This window comes from Falco cherrug, chromosome 2 (genome assembly GCF_023634085.1).
Source record: "Falco cherrug isolate bFalChe1 chromosome 2, bFalChe1.pri, whole genome shotgun sequence".
Lineage (NCBI taxonomy): Eukaryota > Metazoa > Chordata > Aves > Falconiformes > Falconidae > Falco > Falco cherrug.
The window spans coordinates 96805947-96824488 of NC_073698.1; the positions used below are offsets into that span (position 1 = coordinate 96805947).

The 18542-nt window shown below is 38.9% G+C and overlaps 1 protein-coding gene across 5 annotated transcripts in view; it reads right to left on the reverse strand.

The window, feature by feature from the left end:
- The window catches only part of TBL1X (transducin beta like 1 X-linked), a 199908-nt gene that overhangs the window by 14591 nt on the left and 166775 nt on the right, over positions 1–18542 (reverse strand). For all 5 annotated transcript variants that reach the window (XM_055703302.1, XM_055703300.1, XM_055703298.1 and 2 more), the window contains 5 exons: positions 13972–14104; positions 5327–5468; positions 2489–2552; positions 2288–2385; positions 705–765 (listed from right to left, as the gene is read on the reverse strand). In XM_055703302.1, coding sequence (XP_055559277.1) covers positions 705–765; positions 2288–2385; positions 2489–2552; positions 5327–5468; positions 13972–14104 — 498 coding nt within the window. The remainder of the gene's footprint in view (positions 1–704; positions 766–2287; positions 2386–2488; positions 2553–5326; positions 5469–13971; positions 14105–18542) is intronic.

Consider the following 18542-nt stretch of genomic DNA (forward strand, 5'->3'; position numbering starts at 1 on the left):
TCAGTCATCATCTCACAAGTCTAGCCTCAGGGGAATTTAAGATTACGTCAGTGATTGCCCGTTACTCAAGATTACTCAGTAACTGTGACATCTCCTGTCTTTTTGAAGCAGACCAGATCTACAAACGACCACCCCAAGTAAGGTTTTGGTGCAACGAGGTTTTGAAACTCAAGGTTGGCAACTGACTTCTGATAATTAGAGAAAGCAAATATTGAAGAACTTCAAGTCAAAATTAAAAGCTAAGAAATTCCTGAGGAGCTTCACGCTTGCAGCAGAGAATGCTAGCTGCATGACAGACCCACCTGCTTCTGTCTCTGAAATGAAAAGTCAGTTTCATTGCAACAGGAGCAGAAAGAGCGGAAGTGATCCCAGACACCCATCACTGAAAAGTCTCTTCATAAATCACCACTTGCTACTATTCAAGCACATAGATAATGACAGAATCATTCAGCTAGGTAGACATGGCTGTTGTACAAATCCTTTCCTAGAATCAGTTTGACTTGCAAAGCTGAATCTCACAGAATCCTATCTTTCTGAAAAAAGAATAAACCCACAAGCCATGACACTCAGAATAGTTAAAGGACAAAAAAGTTGGTTCAAACTTCTCTCTGGCAGATGGGGTAGGTTTTTACAAAAGGATAAATTATACTGACAAAATTAAAAACTGCATTTCATTACAATAACAAGAGTTATGCAGAAATTACCTGAATGGAAAGGAAACTGCTGTTTAGCTTCTCCTGTGTGAGCATCCCAAATTATTGTTGTCTGCATCCGGAAGAAGGGGGGAAAAAATGATTAGTGACTGTTCAGCTTCGAGAAAACAGAGAGCACCCTCACTGAGGAGCAATTCTAAAAGACAGACTGATAAAATCATTGACTGCAGAGAGCCGTGTGCGCTGAACAGCTGAAAAAACAGAAATTGCTTCAAATATTACAGAATAATAATCTAAGTGTATATAAAGGGTATCATGCCTACAGAGGAAGTAATATAACTACTAAGAATATGCACATTCTCTCCGAATAATGCTAGAAGATAGCACTAAACAGGTTCAGTATTTTGTTACAGCTGTTACAGTTATCTTCTTCAAAGAGACTTTTTCCCCTTTTCAGAGATGCAAGTGGAACTCTTTCAAAACTATGGGATGCTACATTTCTCACAATTAAACTACCAAGTGCAATCTTTATCTAGCAGCAGAGTACGTATCCCTTCTTGCCAGTTCTGTGGTGGGACAGAATAAAGTGTAATTTGCTTATTACAGGTTTAATCCATACTCATAGCGTATGTAAGCAACTCCCCTGTAGAGCTAAATACCACCTTCTGAGTGAATTGTCAATTTATTGGGAGTGGATGATTCCACAAAATAAACTAAGGATGCCTCACCTTGCCAACAATGGATCACCTGAAGAATCACTGCTGTTATTGGGAACCAGAACAATGGAATTACCACTGGGAGACATGTGTAGCTGAATATAAGGCAGTATTAAAAGGAATAAAACTAAGTTTCCATTTTCACAAGTATGTGAAAATATAGGGATTCATCTAGCCTACAAACCAGCTGTACGACCCTGGGCTAGTTTCCCTAGACTCCCTCTGTCAGTTGCTGGAGAGAAGCACTGTCGGTGCCTCTCATTGTGACACAGGCCATGCAACCCATCACTTGGAAGTCCCAATCTAATTTTTAGACATTGAAAGTTAGCCAAGATGAATGCTGTGTACTTTCCAGTTTCAGTTTTAATGGATCTGTGCACATCATCATCAGTCATCTGTTCATTTTAATCTCTAATGCGCATTCAGCTGTAAATACGTTTTGCTTGATTTTGAGTTCTGAACTACCATTTTTTTTGCATATTTGCATAGGAAGTGATACTTATTTTATTCAAATAAGTGTTTCAATAGTTAGATGAGCTAAAAGATGGAGTATCTTTAAGATCACTTCCTTCCCGGAAATAGTTAGTTGATAAAACTACAAATGTAAGTACTGGAAGCAGTTCTTTACTTAACTGAGACACATTTAAGACACAGTTTTACACAGGGGGTAAAATGGAGCTGGTTTTTTAAAGTAAAATCTTTTACATAAAAATAGTACACACTTATGCAGCCTCAAATATGTAATCAACATGCACTAAAACATATTAAAGTAAACTCAACTCCAACCTAAATGATTCTACAATTCTGCGATTCTCCAGGATGCCTGGAGGAGAAGAAAATAATCTTAGAGAATTCAGCAGCACAAGCTCACTGAGTCAGCACATTTATATGTTAGAATAACATATTTTTAAAACTCACTTTATCAACACCAGCACTTAAAATATAATTCCCCTTTTTGTTCCATTTCAGGGCAAATATTGGACCTTTATGTTGACCTAAGGTGCTTGCAAGGTTACCTGGAATAAAGAAAAGGTTACTATTACAATTTGTTTACAAACCAATCAAATTACAGTTCACCACTGTTTGATGCTCAAGAACAGTAACTGTTGTTTGACTTACCATCTTCTGTCCATATTCTTGCAAAACCATCATACGAGCCTGTAGCCAATAGTGTTCCATCACTCTGTTGGGATATATAAATGGCAAAGGTTGATACTAGAGGAAATCTGTTTCAACCAACCCTTTTTTTTTTCTCTTTCTTTTTTAAGGTTTGTGCATTGTGATTTATGGGAAATATGAGTTCACAGATTTAAACTAGAGGTTATTATTGCAGACAGCAAAGAAGAAATAAAACCCTCTAACATACGTGAAATACTGGGCTATACCATCAGATAAGAGTAATTTAACGAAAGGATTAGAAAAAGAAAACCAGATATAACATATATGGGATTCTTCCAGATAATGAACAGATACTACTTTTTAGACATAAAGAGCCTATAAAATGTCAATAGATCATCTAAAACCTGACTAAACCCCAGTTCAGTGAAATTCAGGCACCTGTACTTGAAAGAAGGACCTAAACACCTAAGCCACCTACATTCGTAGTTACCACCTAGAGTGCTATCTACCACCAAGAAGTTGCTTCCTACTTGTCTGAACACAGACTCCAACACATGCTCAGAGGCATGGCACCATCACGGAGAGCCTGAGAAAAGTTGGATTCATGGGTCCCAATTAGCAGGAAAAAAGCCCAGGAACTGTAATCAGCAAATTACAGGTATTCTGCTGGAGGGAGCCCTTCACTGAAGGGTATCTCCTGTGCAGCCACCAATGCTAGAGTTATTGGGCCAGAATGAAAATAATTAAGAAGGAACTTGACTCTGCAGTCTGGTGAGACAGGTGCTTTTGCAGCTGGGTGTTTAAACATTTCAGCACATGGATTAGGCAGTGAAATTTAACCCATTTATCTCCAGACATCAAGAAGTTAGGAGTTAGTTTAAGAGCATAACTAGTCTCCCTCTACAACTAACAGCATCGCCCACCTCTGGAGTGTAAGCCATGATTCTCTTGTTTCTGCTGACTTAGAGGGAGTCTAGAAGACTAGTTCAGATAGTTAAATCTAACAGAGATGAATCCTACCCTTGGTACCAAAGGACATGATCTGAATATGGCCTCTAGAAATAACCTTTCTCATTTAACAAAAATCACACAAACCAGAGAAAAATTGATTTAATATCACCAGTGTGAAAATTTCACAGCGAAGTATGATTAATATTGTAGTTCTAAACAAACAATAAAGGTGGATGGCATTTCTAGCATCATGAATAGAAAATAAGGAAAAAACCATAAAATAATCCTTTAAAACTTATACCCACTCCAACCCTCCCAAAACAGTGAGTCAGAACAGCTGTAGATATAACTCAAATATATAATGATATAAGGGGAAAAATATCAAAACCTAAGCCAATTTCACTGTGATATATACTTACCTGGACAACTGATGTGAACAAAGGTGGTAAGAGGGAAAAGAGAAAAGGGAAGGAAAACTCGGGGACTAGATGTACAGTTTATCCAAGTCTGTTGGTGGCAATTCACATTCTTTTAAAAACTCAAGGTAAGCTGGAAACACTTCAAGTGTTTAATTTAGGAACATTTCCTTACATTAAGTACTAGCACAAAGCAAGTGAAGTATCCATGGTCAATGAAGTCTGGAAAGGTAAGGAAATACTAAAGGATGCCCTATATGTTTTAGATAACTTTTCTCATTAACAGTTCTGCACCTTGGCATGTTTTCCTCTTTCAATTACTCTTTTCCTCCTCTTCAGTTCAGTTTTTCCCAACTATTTTTCTTCACTGTGATTTCCACAGGAAATAAGTAACATTCCCGAGTTTCATCTTTATTTGCTTTGTTATCCTATCTCTGTTTTCTGTATTCACAACCTTCTTTCATTGTGGCAAATATAAAATAGGTAGGGGAAGCTGATTCGTGCAGTGGCCTTATCTTTTCCTTTTGTGAAGCACCTACCTCACCTGAAGGACAGTAATATTGCAGCAAGGATTAACCGAATGTTGGTCTCCGGCCAGCAACCAAGGCTGTATGCAATTGCTAAGAATCCTTTCTGGTACTTAATTTTTAATCTGTTTTTCTACGAAAACAAGATTTGTATGATCACTCTGTCTGTACTAGTATCCTCAAAACAGACAGTGTATGCAAGTGATCTCAAAATTAATGAAGGTTCCTGCAAGGTCTTTTAAGGTCTTTTTACAGTGCTGGGTGGCAGAAAGGAGACATGAAGCCGCCTTAAAGCTGCCCAAAGACACTGGCCGAGACGGGATTCTTAACCATACCTGTCCTCTGGGCTCACTTCAGGCTTCTGTGTGCAGGACTATACTTATCTAACAAAGTTTTACAGGATGAAAGTAAAAAAGGGTTCAGGCAAGAGTTTCACTGAGAAGGTGGTTAGGTAAAGACAGAATGGCCACACATGCTCCTACCAAGATAAAGACAATAATGTCAACACATTTTGCTAGGCACAGCATAATTAAAATGAGAGAGGGTCTTGACAGTTCAACTTCAGAAAAAGCTTCGCTGGTGCTTGTATCTCTTTACATGCCAAAATAAAGTAACTATGAGATGCAAATACATTATTAATCAGGCTTCACTACTACATAGTTTGCTTGTTTAATCTTCATTCTTAAAAGTTATTTTTATCCATGCTCCTAAAATAGAGATATAAATACACCATTATTAAGCTTGAAGATGGCAACAGTCCTGGAAAAATTATAGCATACAGGGGAAAGTTCAGCTTATTATGAGTATTTGAAACAAGAGGTCAGTAGGTTAGGACAGAGCTTCTGGTCACCTCAGATATAAAAGACATGGAGCAGCAGCTGCAATTGCCTCTGAATTAAATTTAGACAGTAAAAAGCCATGTGCAGCCTTAGAAGTTAGCTTACATTCCAGTCCAATGAAGTCACATCCTTATTGCTGGGGACATCATGTCCTCCTTCTCTTATGCAGTGCCTCAAAACTAGTTGAGTGGAACCGCTGTTGCTGTTTTCATTGAGATTCCATATTCTGGCTGTTGAGTCTCCGGATCTATAAAAGCAATTGGGCAGAGATGAAAATCCGTCTTAGTGTCAGGCCAGCAAACAATGTAAAAACCTCTATTTCTGTTTTCATTGAGAGAACATCACAACCTTTAAAAAGTAATTTTTCTTTCCAACCCTTCCTGCACTCCATATAATTTTTTAAAACAGCTAGCATGTATTTAAAATATACTTATTATCTGAATCCACATGGTCATTTGCTTTATTCAGAAAAGTTTTACCTAAAATACATTTACCTGCTCTCTCTACGTTTTGCATGTCATACCTGAAGTTGGTATCACCATAACTGAGATAGTCTGGGGGAACTCGACATTACAAACATAACACTGGAAATCCCAACAAAGACAGAAAGGCAACGGCTGTGCCCACATACCTCCCATAAAAAGTGTGCACAGTCCCATTAGCTGCAGGACGGGCAGCATCACTGCCGGTCACCCTGGCAGCAGCTTTGGGGCAGGGGACTGCTGGCAGTGTGACAAAGGTGCTGCATGCCAGCTCCCTGGTCTTGCCTGGCTTCCTCTGACAGCTACTGCAGGAGTAGGAGGTGAACTTAAGGCTGCCTTTGGTTTGGCCATGGCCCTTTCATAAGGTACTTCCATCCGGGACAGACCAGAACGTAGTCTCTGACAGGAGTTGTTTGCAGGGCAGCCTCTCAGCATTAAATTAGGCTGCTAAACCCAAAGATTAGGAAAGTAGAAAGGTAATATAAATTAATTTTTAAAATTCATCTTATTTCCATTTTTTAAATTCATGGCTACAGGGTCCTTTGCTGTCTGTAGCTTGGCTGCTTAGCTCATGTTGTCTGAAAAAGTGGCAAAATAATTATTGACATAATAGAGCAAGACTGAGCCAGCATCAGGATTTTAATCTATTTTGTAGACCAAGTATTTTCTAGGGAGATGTTTTTACTGCAGGCTGAAACCTTGATTTTGTCTACAAAAAGCTGTGAGAAGGAAATGAAGAGTTTATCACAATCTGCTTGTAAATACTGTGTTAATCTTCACTTTGCATACATCTTTCTTCCAATGAAAAATGTCTGATGTCAGAAACCGCAACAGGTTGGAAGAATCTATGTTTTCTAGTTTATTAGAGTATGCCTCTCACTCCCCCTCACCCCCTTTTTTAAACAATCAATAACAAGAACAACAAAACCAATCAAAGGCCCTGGATTTCTTTTTTTGTTCAGAGGGTAATTTTTATTTACATGTAGTAAATAGAATCTTGGAGCAGAATTAAGATCTCTCTTATATTCCAAGAATTCATACAGTCTAGATGAAATTTTATGGTTGATATAAGCTGATGCATTAGCTTTTTCTTTTTTTGAAGATAATTACTAAAACTTCCATTCCTATACACGAACAAGGAGAAGAAGTCTTTCTTTGAAGACTAAACCCCTGACATCCATTTTTGCTTTGATAAACCATGCTTTACTAAAAAGGAAATCCATCACAGGAGAATATTAATTTTTTTCTGGTCTACTAGTGAAACATTATTTATATGAAAAGTACTAGGTAAATTTTAAACACATGACATGTCTTTGAGTGCAAATATTGACCAACCAAGCATCGAACTTCAATTGGTATTTGTGTATTACTTTGCCAATAATTCAGCCAAATTTTCATGAACAACAGTTCAACTGTAAAAGCAAAAACCTCTCTGCCTGTATCAGTGGCTCTGCGCTATGCTGGATCGTGGCATACCTGGGGAATGTGCCCCCGTCTCGTCTGAACACTTCAGGCCACGCTGTGATGGGATGGCTGGGCAGGGCTTTGCCAGCCTAACCACTAGCTACTGCTGTACGGCCATTCTTTAATTTTTGGCACACATCTTCCATGATAGTGATTAAAAAATAATTTGTACCAGGGTAATTTTTGCCACCATACAGAGCTGTGACTGTAATATAACTCCTGATTTCTTCAAAGGTCTGGAAAACTGAACAACAATTTTGCACATGTTGGCTAGAAAATTAATGAAGTTAATCATGAGGCACAGAAGTTAAGGAACATTTTTAGTTGTGATCATTTACAATAATGGGAACATAAGTCTTTCATAGGCTTGGGTTATTGGTTAACATGCTAAGTAGGAAATTCCTTCAGCGCTGGCTTCTCTGCTGTATGAGACTCTGGGCCAGTCCTGCCCTCATTGTAATAATCCAGTTTGTTATTGGACCCTGTGAATAAAGTACTCAGTCACTTGGCTATCAAACACAATATCCTATTTGCTAGTTCTAAAAGGGTTATGTTTTGTTTTTCAACAGTTTTATTTAGCCAGTTTTCTGGCAATGCTTGGGCAATCTTATTTTCCAGTATTTTAATTTTGTTTTTCCATTTTCTTCTTCCTAAGGCTACACAAGCTATTATGTGTCCCTGCAGAGAGGCTTTATAAGCCTACCAGTGTGTGGCAGGGGTATTTGTGTGTCTTCCCTTTTGTTGCTGGGGGAAAAAAAAAAGAAAAAAGAGTATTCTCTGCTCTGGAAAGTATTCTGATTTCTGCTGAATGATTCAGTGAACCCTGCCTCATTAGAGGACCACAGTTCAAGCACAATTCAGAAAGATATTTAATCTCCTTAGCCCACAGAAGCATTTCTATCTGCATGATAAAGCAGCCATTCCAACATGCAAGTCATGAACACTTGAGTAATAGGTATACTGTTCTGCACGACGGTAGAGCACTGCCAGATTTTAGGAAGGCTAGTTCTAAAAGAATTTTATTGCATGCTCTCCAGCCCTGGTATCATCATGAATCAAGCTGGACAAATGTTTGCAGAATTTTGTTTGTGACATATAAAATCTCCATTCCTTAACTGCCAGCAGAGGTTAACACAGCTGCAGTTGGGTAAAGAAATTTGGAAGATGGCTGGTGAACCTTGGTATTTCTGATCTTCACCTGCAAGTCTTATAAACACTGTTATTTTGGTAAGCAATATTGTTAACGTGTATTTAATAAATCTGGCTCAAACAGGCTAGACCTTTTGTTATTTTATTTCAAAATATATTTATTAAAAGCATAAAGGGAAGGAAACCCCTCCTCGTAATTCACACCCCTAACTTTTCCTTAATAAAGCAGGTCTCTTAAAGTAAGTGCTTATGCTTCCAAAGGCAGTCAGTAGAGGGAAGTGCCTCGGAGGGCTCCAGGAGAGCTCTGTTCCACTGATTCTACAGCACTGCTCCCTGCAACAGGTTATTCAAGTAGACCTCACCTAACAGCTGACTGCTTTGCATTAACAGATTTGATGCAATGAGGAAACCGGCCCCAGTAAAGTCACCTGCTAATGAATAGGCACGTAGAGTTAGCAGAATTAACGCTTGGCACTGACTAGGGTGGTGGTGTGTGAAATAACCCCCCCTCCTCAGCCCGGTAATTCAAAAGGTTTATTCAAAAAGGTAATTCACAGGGGATCCTAAACCACTGATAAGAGGAATACAGTAACTCAAAGTATTACACAAGACCCAGAGATGATGGCAGATGGCCTAGAAACATCCTTTCTTGCATCTGAGAGACACAGCTGTAACTGCAAGATCTTGGACAACTGCTTTTCTGGCTAATGATTTTGCTGACTAGGGACAGTGAAGGTGCATGGAGCATCCTGCAAGAGACAAAGTTCCCCTGTGTGAAAGAGGCTGGTTTAGATCAGCAAAAAAACCTACTGCTGGGTTTTGGGAATGAGGCCAGGTCCCTCTGCTTCATGGTGATGAGAATTACTTGAAGGGCATGGCTGGATGTAACAGAACAGAGCACGCTCCTGGAAGGAGCAGCTGAACATGCTGACAGAAATATCCTAAATTCAACTGTAAAAGCTTTCGCAGTCGAAGGCTCTAGCAGCCTGGACATTCACAGTCCATCCACTTCCATACTGGGAAATTCAAGCATGTTCAGGAATACTCTGGGTCTCCAGACCATGATGACCTATACTAGCAAACTGATACGTATTCCCTGGCCAGATTTTGACCTGTTTTAATTAGTACCCTTGCTCAGGGCCGCGACATTCTCTCTGAATAACTCCTGGGCATGGCTTGGTGGTTACAACGTCCAGAGACGATTCCTAATGTGCCGTTTGTTTGGCAGCCAGGACAGTTTGCTAGCACAGACACCGTCCGTTCTGTGCCAGCTGGCCTCAGTGCCTAGGAATATTCCCAGGCATGGTTAGTTTACTAATGTGCACGTAGCTGTAATGGGTTTCTGCACTACGCAGAGACCATGATTATCTGTAACATTTTACATGTGCCATAAAATTAAAAGAGATATTGAAAATTATCTCACGGAAGAAATCAGTCTTTGAAGAGGAGGACAATTGGTTTTTAAGAGCAAAATGGGAATTATGGCTGGGAATGGCCAAATCCCAAGATTTAGCCAAGCAGCTACTTTTTTTTTTTTTTTTTTTTTAACCTGTGCAAAACAGTATATCCAATTATTTATTCTGGAATATTGATTTCTTTCATACAGGGTAATTCATCCTCTTACAGGGCTGTAAGTCTGCACTTCACTGTACATTATGATGCTTCCATTCAAAACATCTAAGCATTCTTCTCATGGGCATCTAGTGACAGTCATGCCTTTGATAGCCTTCACTGGTATCTCTAGTATCCTCCATCCTCCACTTTAGGGCTTATGGGTGTGGTGGAGGAGAGGCAGCCGCAGAATGTATTTTTTCTGGCTATTTGATCAGAGAAACTCCTGTCTGCACTGTTGGGGTTTTTTTGTGTGTTTGTTTGGGTTTTTTTCTTTTTTGTTGTTGTTTGTTTAAATAGCCCTTTGCAAAGTCCAGACAGCATATATCCCTGTGCTAGCTTTCACATCCTAAAAAACCATAGCAATTGAGAAGTTGTGACATAAAAATCAAAATCCCTTTCTATCAGTGGAATACTCACTAAATCTGGAAACCGATGCTCTAGTTGGGTAATTCATTCTACAAATAAAACGCCTTATGCAACTTGCTTCAGATTAGGCTGTGAACCTCCATTATTCTTTTAGTGCTTTGAAGATTACATCAGGTTGCTGTCTAAACTGCTAATTGTTAGAAAAAATTGTTGCTTGTATAGTGTAACAAGGCTCGAAGAAACTACTTTGCCACAAACTGAGATTTCATTGTGCTAGGCACTTTATAAAAAGAACAAATGTGTTATTTCTTTTATTTAATAGTTAGGTTTTACATGTGTTTTTTAAGACAACAGATGGGTACAATCAGGCAGATGGGAAACCAGAAGAAAACTATGGACTGGGCAGCACAATATGGCTATTATAGATTCTAACAATTCGGTGTTTGCACATCAAACTGTGGTTTTCTTTTTTGAAGCACTACTTTGTAAAGGACAAAGAGAACTGCGGTATACTGTAGATCTCGGGAAATTTCTCCCCCTCATTTAATTGGTGGCGTAACACCGTTTACCTATAGATGATAGCTTGCACTATTATTATATCAGACATCTCAAATGCTTCTTTATGCAGTGGCATAATCTGTCACTCAGCTCTCTTCCTTTGGTTTCATTTTCTTCTGTGCATTCTATACCATTTCAGTCATATAAGCTTCATGAGGCACTCACTGCTGCATTACCTGAGGGCTAACTTCATCACATACTTTGTTTCCTATGAGCAGGCTAAAATTTGATCAAGGTGCACATGGATCTAAGGTTTTGCATTTTCATTGCATTGTGATTAGCCTGCATAAGACATAGCACCTGATGGCATTTTCGTTTCATGCATGTATTTATGTGCTTCCAAAATCACATAAAAAAGCTTATTAAGAAAGACCGATTACGCTGAATAGTAAAGCTTAATTGAAGGGATAGTGAGAGCGTACTCCTCTGCTTAAGACAGCTAACGGTTCTGATTATCATCCTCCAGGTTTATCTGAAGCTGTGTAAGGTATCACTGTCCCAGGGATCCGTCTACCAGTGCTTAGCACCCTGCAGCAAAGTTGAAACACCCACTGGTTCCTCAGTCACTGCAGCACATACTCTGCTTTATTAAATGGTTCACTGTTTAAAGGATGCACACTAGGGCTGTGAACCACAGATCCTAGGGAAGCAGTCCAGTACGGCAAGCATTGGCAGAGGCGTGAGTCCAACAGCGGGAAGTAGTTACCAATGCTAAAGCCAACGGATGAGGTCTGAGCACCTTAACTCCTCATGTAATGAGTGGAGAGATGTAGGTACCTGCAGAGGGACAGAGCACTTGAGCAGATGCCTAACTTCAGCTGCGCAGATATTCTCCAGAATAAAGCAGCACCTTCACTTCATCTCAGGCGCCGGCAGGTGTCCCTAAGGAATAATTCTGTATGGCATCCTTCCTCCCCACCGACTTTCCTTCAGATAATAATGTGGGTGTGCTAACGGATCACCTGCAGGTTGTTCTCCATAGAATTCAGATAAAATACCGTGATGGATAAGTTTACTATTAAAAAGTATATTGTTCAGGATGAGAGGGCTACAAGAGATCTATTGTATCAACAAATACAGTCCCTTAATTCCAATGATACTAAATATGCGAGCTATTGTTTTCGAGACAGCCCATGAAATTCTAATTTTGTCTCCACTATGGGAAAGCTCTTCCAGATTTTATGAAACCTTATCTAGATTTTAATCTTTAATAAGAAACAACATGAAAACAATTTAATGAGGTTAACTAAATTCTTCTTGTTTTTTTAATGTTTTCTTCACTACTAGGCCATGATTTAACATCTATGGGTAGTCAAAGCATTTAGGCATACACTGAAAAGTTAAGAGTTGTTGTACAGAGGCATGTTTGTTCACATGATTTGATGTTGATTTCCAAATCATTATGTAGGCAGTAACACTTCCCGCACCTCACAGATTCTTTGCCTTCTCCTGATTCACTTAATTTTCCTCGAAAATACCCTCTCAGACTTGGGACAGGACAATTGAGGACTATCATATGCTATAGCTCTTTCCACATTTGTCAATCCTAATTCTTATTTATTTATACATTAAACAGATTTCTTTTTAGGGCTCACTCCTTTAATGTAAGCTGGGAAGAGAACAATCTTTGAAATAACTGTTTTATACTTCCTGATTTTAACTGGAGACTACCCTTAATCATCAGGACTTTGTTGCTTTGTAATAACCATTTGCTAGGGATAAGTAATACTGCCAAGCAGTGTTGCCTGAGACCCAGAAAACTGAGTGGGAAGAGGAGTATGGTTTGCAGAAAATACAGTAAATGCATGGCATAGGAGCGTGGCTGCCATTACTGCTCTTGTCTGTATGATGGCATCACCCAGGGACCCTACCACACACCAGAAGACCCACTTAGCCTACGGAAAGAGCTGAAACCCGATTTTTTTTCATCCAAACATCCTACATACAGTTTTTTCAATTCTACCCCTTAGTGCTACAGGTGCTAAAAGTACTATCAGGCCTGGACATTCCAGAAATGAAGCATATTCAGCAGGATTCTCTTTTCGAAAAATCCAGTTTATGTCTGACAGTATTCTTTGGAAACATCTGTCTTCACTCTCTTAGAGATTATGTGCTGCTTATCCAACCTGGTATTTATTTCTGTTTATTCTTTCCCACTTGCACTCTAATTCCTTGTTTTCATGTATATAGGTCAACAAAGAGAAGATGACTATTCTGATGAACTTGCAGAAAGTTGGAAACAAAATATGGACTCTCCTCTTCCTTGTAAGAAATGTGTTCCGGTACTGCTAGGCGACTTTGAAACCCCATTTATCTCCTCTATCAGTCTTTCTCCATGCTCCCAGCTAGACTTCTTAAATTTAGCCTTCATTTTAAGGTTTAACTTTAAGCATGAACAAACAGAGACTCCAACAGCATCTGTATATAGCTGTTGGGGTATGTTTACATTAGTATTTTTGTTTGGATCAAAAGAGCTTTTTGTAAGTCAGTCTCCTGACTGTCCCACTTATTTGGTTGTCATTGCTTAGCAGTCCTGCAGAACACAAACTAGACTCCTTTCGAGTGACGCTAAACCCAAAATGCCCTGAAACCACTCCTTCATGTTCCGCTCATTGGACAAAATTAGGTCCAGCTTGAAGCCCCCTGTCCCATATAAACAGCAGTGACAGTTTTGCTCTACAGATCTACTCCTGTTTGTGCACCACACTAATGCAGACATAGCCAAACAGAGCTGTGGTTTAGTCTCTGTACTTTTAAAAGAAAACATGGATGCCAAAGACTTTCCGAGACTGCAATGTGAACCATTAACTAAGAGCAGTAGGAGTAAATTACATGAACTTCAAATACTCTTGAGAATTATTATCCATAGTTATTTTTAAAACCTTTAAAAAAATTATGTGTATTCAGGTCCACAGAGTACACATCTTAAAAGTGCAAATGCTTCACACTCTGCGTCACCTTATAATTACTTAACAGCTACATAGGAACAGCACTGCTGAAAAAAACAGTTGCAGGCTGAAGAAACAGTGAAGAGAATACTCATTCATCTTTAGTACACATCTTGCATCTCTTAAATATACTCTGTATTGTAGCAGCTGCTTTCAGTCATGGTCTTACCCAGATGCCAGCAGGTCACTGACAGGGTTCCAGGCACAGATGAACACCTCTGATTCGTGGCCCCGAAGGACTGTTGCTTTGTTAGGAGGAATTTCAACATCCCCGTCAATTTCCATTGGCTTTGAATGATTATCTGTAAGGAGATATACCAGAATAAACAGTTCACAGGATGCTGTTAGGTCTGCTTTAAAAACCCATGGCCTAAAGCTAACAGTAACATATTTGCTATAAATAATATTCTGTGTTGTGTCACTGACCACATTACTCTTGTTTTCATCCATACGATGATTCAAACTTATGGTATTTCTACAAAATGTAGTGCTCTCCAAACTATTTTGTATCAATGCACATAGCTCTTCTTCCAAAAAATAGTTAGCATTAATTTCAGTATAGGGTTTTTTTGAAGCTGGCTTCATTAAAAATTAGTTACAGTTTTATTAAAATAACAGATTGCCACATTTGAGAAAAACTTTATGCTGCTCTTTTAAAAAAGTAACAATACAGCAGATACATTTTCTTACGCAGTGTCATGCAAGTAATATGTGTGCTACTCACAGATGAAGAATATACTGAGTAAGGTCCTCCCTCCCTGAGGATGGCAGAGAAATGGTGAGTGATCACCTTCTCAGGGATATCATACATGCAAAGTTACCAACTGAGGCATATAATTAACCAGCATGCTGTAATTCTGCAATTTTTTTTAGACTGCAGCCCAAGTAACTTTGTTTTTATAAAGCTCTTTTATTTCCTTAAGGAAAAAAAGTGAATTTAAAATGATCAATTTCTCTTAGTGGCAGCAATTCATTCTAATTTGCATCATGAACAATGTTTTCACTCCAGATTTTCATTGCTTTCAGTATAAATCTTCCTCATTCAGCTCAAACTACACTTCCTGGCAGCAACGCAGAATTATTATCCTCTGCGAACAAGACACCAACCAAGGACAGGTAACACAGTGGAACAGCAGACAGCAGATGTTAAAGGCAGAAGCGTGGCCCATTTTGCAGAAAGCACATCCAAGAGCAGATAACTGGCAGGCTGGGGGAAAGCCAGCCTTGTGTTATCTAATCAATGCCTTGGCCAGCTGATCTGCTCTGATTGATCAAAATACAAGTCCTCCTTCTGGGTTAAGTCTTTCAGTTAGTCATTCTTTAATCACATATGGAGATCCATAGGTTCGCAAGTAGAATAATTATGCTCCTTTATTGCCACATGTTTATGGCATTTAAAATCAGCCATCTGTCCTCGTACTCGAGCTCTGCTGAGCTATTGCCCATCAACTGGCAAAACAGACTGTGACGTTGCACAACTGCCATCGGAAGGAACATCTCCAGATTTCTATCCTTACCCAGGCTTTCAAATACCCTGTTTTGTTCTGCCTGATTTATGCTGAGTCACACAAGTAGCACTTACTGCATATTTGGTTAGGTATCGTAGTAACTGTCTGTGCCATATCTATCCCACAGATGGAATGGAATGGAATTAATATGTAATTCAATGAGTTGCATAGCACTGAATATCAAAATTAGAAAACTACTAACAGTAGTTTCACAGCTCACATTTCTAATGCAAAACATCTATTATATTTTTAACTATGCTTCTTACCTATGGACTTGTTGCATAAAACTAAACATATTAGAAGCGACTATTTGTAAATTCTACACCTATGCCGGGTCCCTAAGTTACTCATTGTCCTTGATAATTCCCTATGTGTGTAACTACTAAAATGAATACTGTCAAGATATACTAGTACTTGAGATTTAGCCTCACACTAGTTAGTGGCTGGGAACTTTGGTATGATATTCTGAGCAATCAGGGCAATGATGAGCAAAGCATTATTAAGATGTGGGACTCCAGAAGACAGGAGTCTAGAAGTCACAATCCTCTACTTCTCAGCACAGCACAGAATCACCATCGTGAGAAAAACAGCAGCGTTTATTCATCTGTGTCCTGTTCACAGCGTGAGTTGGAAGCTGGGGGCTATATCATGATCTTTCAAGGCTTTTAATTTGAAAAATTTAAATGAGATGCTACTCTTACCGCATATCATCCTACTGTTACCTGCCTGGCTCTAAAGGCAGAGCTGCTTTTCACTCTTGAATAAAACCAAATGACAGCTTGGAAGCAGCATTACTCCAAGGTCCCAGAGTCATGAGTTGTTATCAGAGCAAGGCCACCTGATACTTAGAAGTATTTTTCGTTTGCACATGGCCAGATGGAGGAACCCAGATACACACTTTGAATATCATTAACTGCTGTGAAAAAAATCACAAATAAGTCATGCTGTGAAAAAGAAACCTTGATCGGCTGATACCAGCATTAGTACATGAAAGACTGAATGGCCTCTGGGAGCAATGAAATACCTGCAGAATTATTTTCTACTGTCTTCCAGTAATGATTTTGACACTATAGCTTTGGTGGTTCAGGAGAAAAGAGAGGGAAGGATGAGGAGTCTTTCAGAAATCGTCCACAAATGTTCACATTATATGTGTTTTCTTCCTATTTTCATCAGTAGTAAGAATATTCATATTCAGAGTGTTACTGTTAAGCACAAAACTTAAAATACTCCATTGAACAAACAGGACAGTTCATGCTTCTGCGATACTGCTTCAGGCTCTTCTCAGATTCAGACAGACACTAGCAATATAAATGGATATGATTATGATAACAACAAAAACCTGCAGAAACCCCTGAGCACAAGACGTACCCTCGTAAGAGTACTGGGTTCCTTACACAGCACGAGCTCTTGTGAGCCCTGGTCTCATCTGAAAATTTGGCTTTCCTACGGATGCAGCTACAATGTGTGCATGGGGAACAAGAATAAATAGGTAAGTAGGATGCAGTTAATGATCAAGAATAGGCTTCTCTTTTTTTTTTTTTTTTAAGTATATTCAGAGCAGAACGCTCTCAGTTAAGACGTCATTCGCACAAAGAATGTCTCTGAAAGAAAGGGCAGTTCTATCAAGTGCAACAGACTCTCACAGGTGAGAAACTTAAGTCTGCAGGTCATATAGTGACAGACTCTGCCCAGATGTTAACACAAGCCATTTTCTAAAGGCTAGAGGATCTTTGGTTAACTCTACACTGTATTAATCTAACCTTTTCCCTAAAACATATTAAAAATCCCAATTCACTGGAAATTAAGTCATATTCCACCAAACAATTATGATTAAGTTTTTTTTTTTTTTAATATAATTCTAACACATCAGTGAGTAATATTAATTCTCTATTTCCTCCAAATTAAAGAAGGTGTATTTTTAAGACCCTACCAGTGCTAACCCTGTGTCTTCTCAGGAAATGTGTTTTTTAACTTAAATTTTTGACAGGCCTTTCACTGAAGTTGTTCTTTATGGCTGTAGTTATAACAAAGGGACTGGGCTCAGACTTTTCTCCAGAGCTTTGTTTTTCTTAAACCCAAGCCAATCCTTGCAAATATAATGAAACAAATGACACTAAAAATATTTGAGTTGGAAAACAGTCCAAAGTTTGGCTCCATTTCTATGTGCCGATTGTTTTTTTCTACTAATTTTGAAAGTGACTCAAAGCTGAAAACGTTACTCAGGAAGCAGGAGAAGGCAGTGATTTCATTTAGTTAGTATTTGAATCTGCACCTCAAACTGTTGTTATTGCTTATTTTTTTCCTGTCTCTTTCTTAAATCAAATCACCCTATCATATTATATTGATAACACCACATACAAAAATGTATCATGTTATATAAGATGTATTAGCGCTTTTTTGGGGAAGAGTTACAGTGTCAGGGAGAATGCCATCTCAGAATAAATGCAAACTAGGTAACTTCCCAAAGACATCTCTTTCACCCACTCCCCCCATCCCACCTTTTTATGACAGGCTGATATATGGGTGACTTCTAGGTTACGACTAAGGACTAGCACACTATCCAAACCCATCCCAGTACATGGCAGTTCTGTGGAACCCAACAACAGTGGAAATGAAGGTTTGGGAAGTTTCTCACACCTTTCGTATCAGCAGGCTTGTCTACCCAGTAGGTTTCCCAGCTTTCACTTCACCTATCTTACATCATCTCCCAAATTTTTGTCCAATCTATCCTAAACCTTTCGTCCTTATTTAAGTAATTTTACATCCTGTCCTAAACTTCTGTCCAATCCTACCCTAAACCTTTTGTCCTAAGCCAAGCTCTTGCCAGATGTTCCACCTTAGTCTATCGTAGACTAAACAGACACTCTGAACGCAGTGATAAGGGAAAAGGTAAGGCTGGATATACAGTTTACCCTACATAAGCAATAAAAAGGAAGGGTATAAATAACCCTTTTGTTATTTCATTAACGCAACTATATTTTTCTAACATACCACAAGAGAGGAAAATAACAATTGCAAGAGTGTTAATCAGACCCATGAAGTAAACTGCCAGCTACATTTGTTAGTCTTTATTTTTAGTGGTTTCTGATAATTATGGAGGCAGATCTCTTGGAGTTTATTTTATCAGGTCTGTTCAAGGGTGAGAACGCCAGTTCTGCAGTTCTGTGTGCATCTCTCATGTATAATCCTCATCTGCAGTTGTGCTACACCACCTTGCTATCCTCTGATGCCT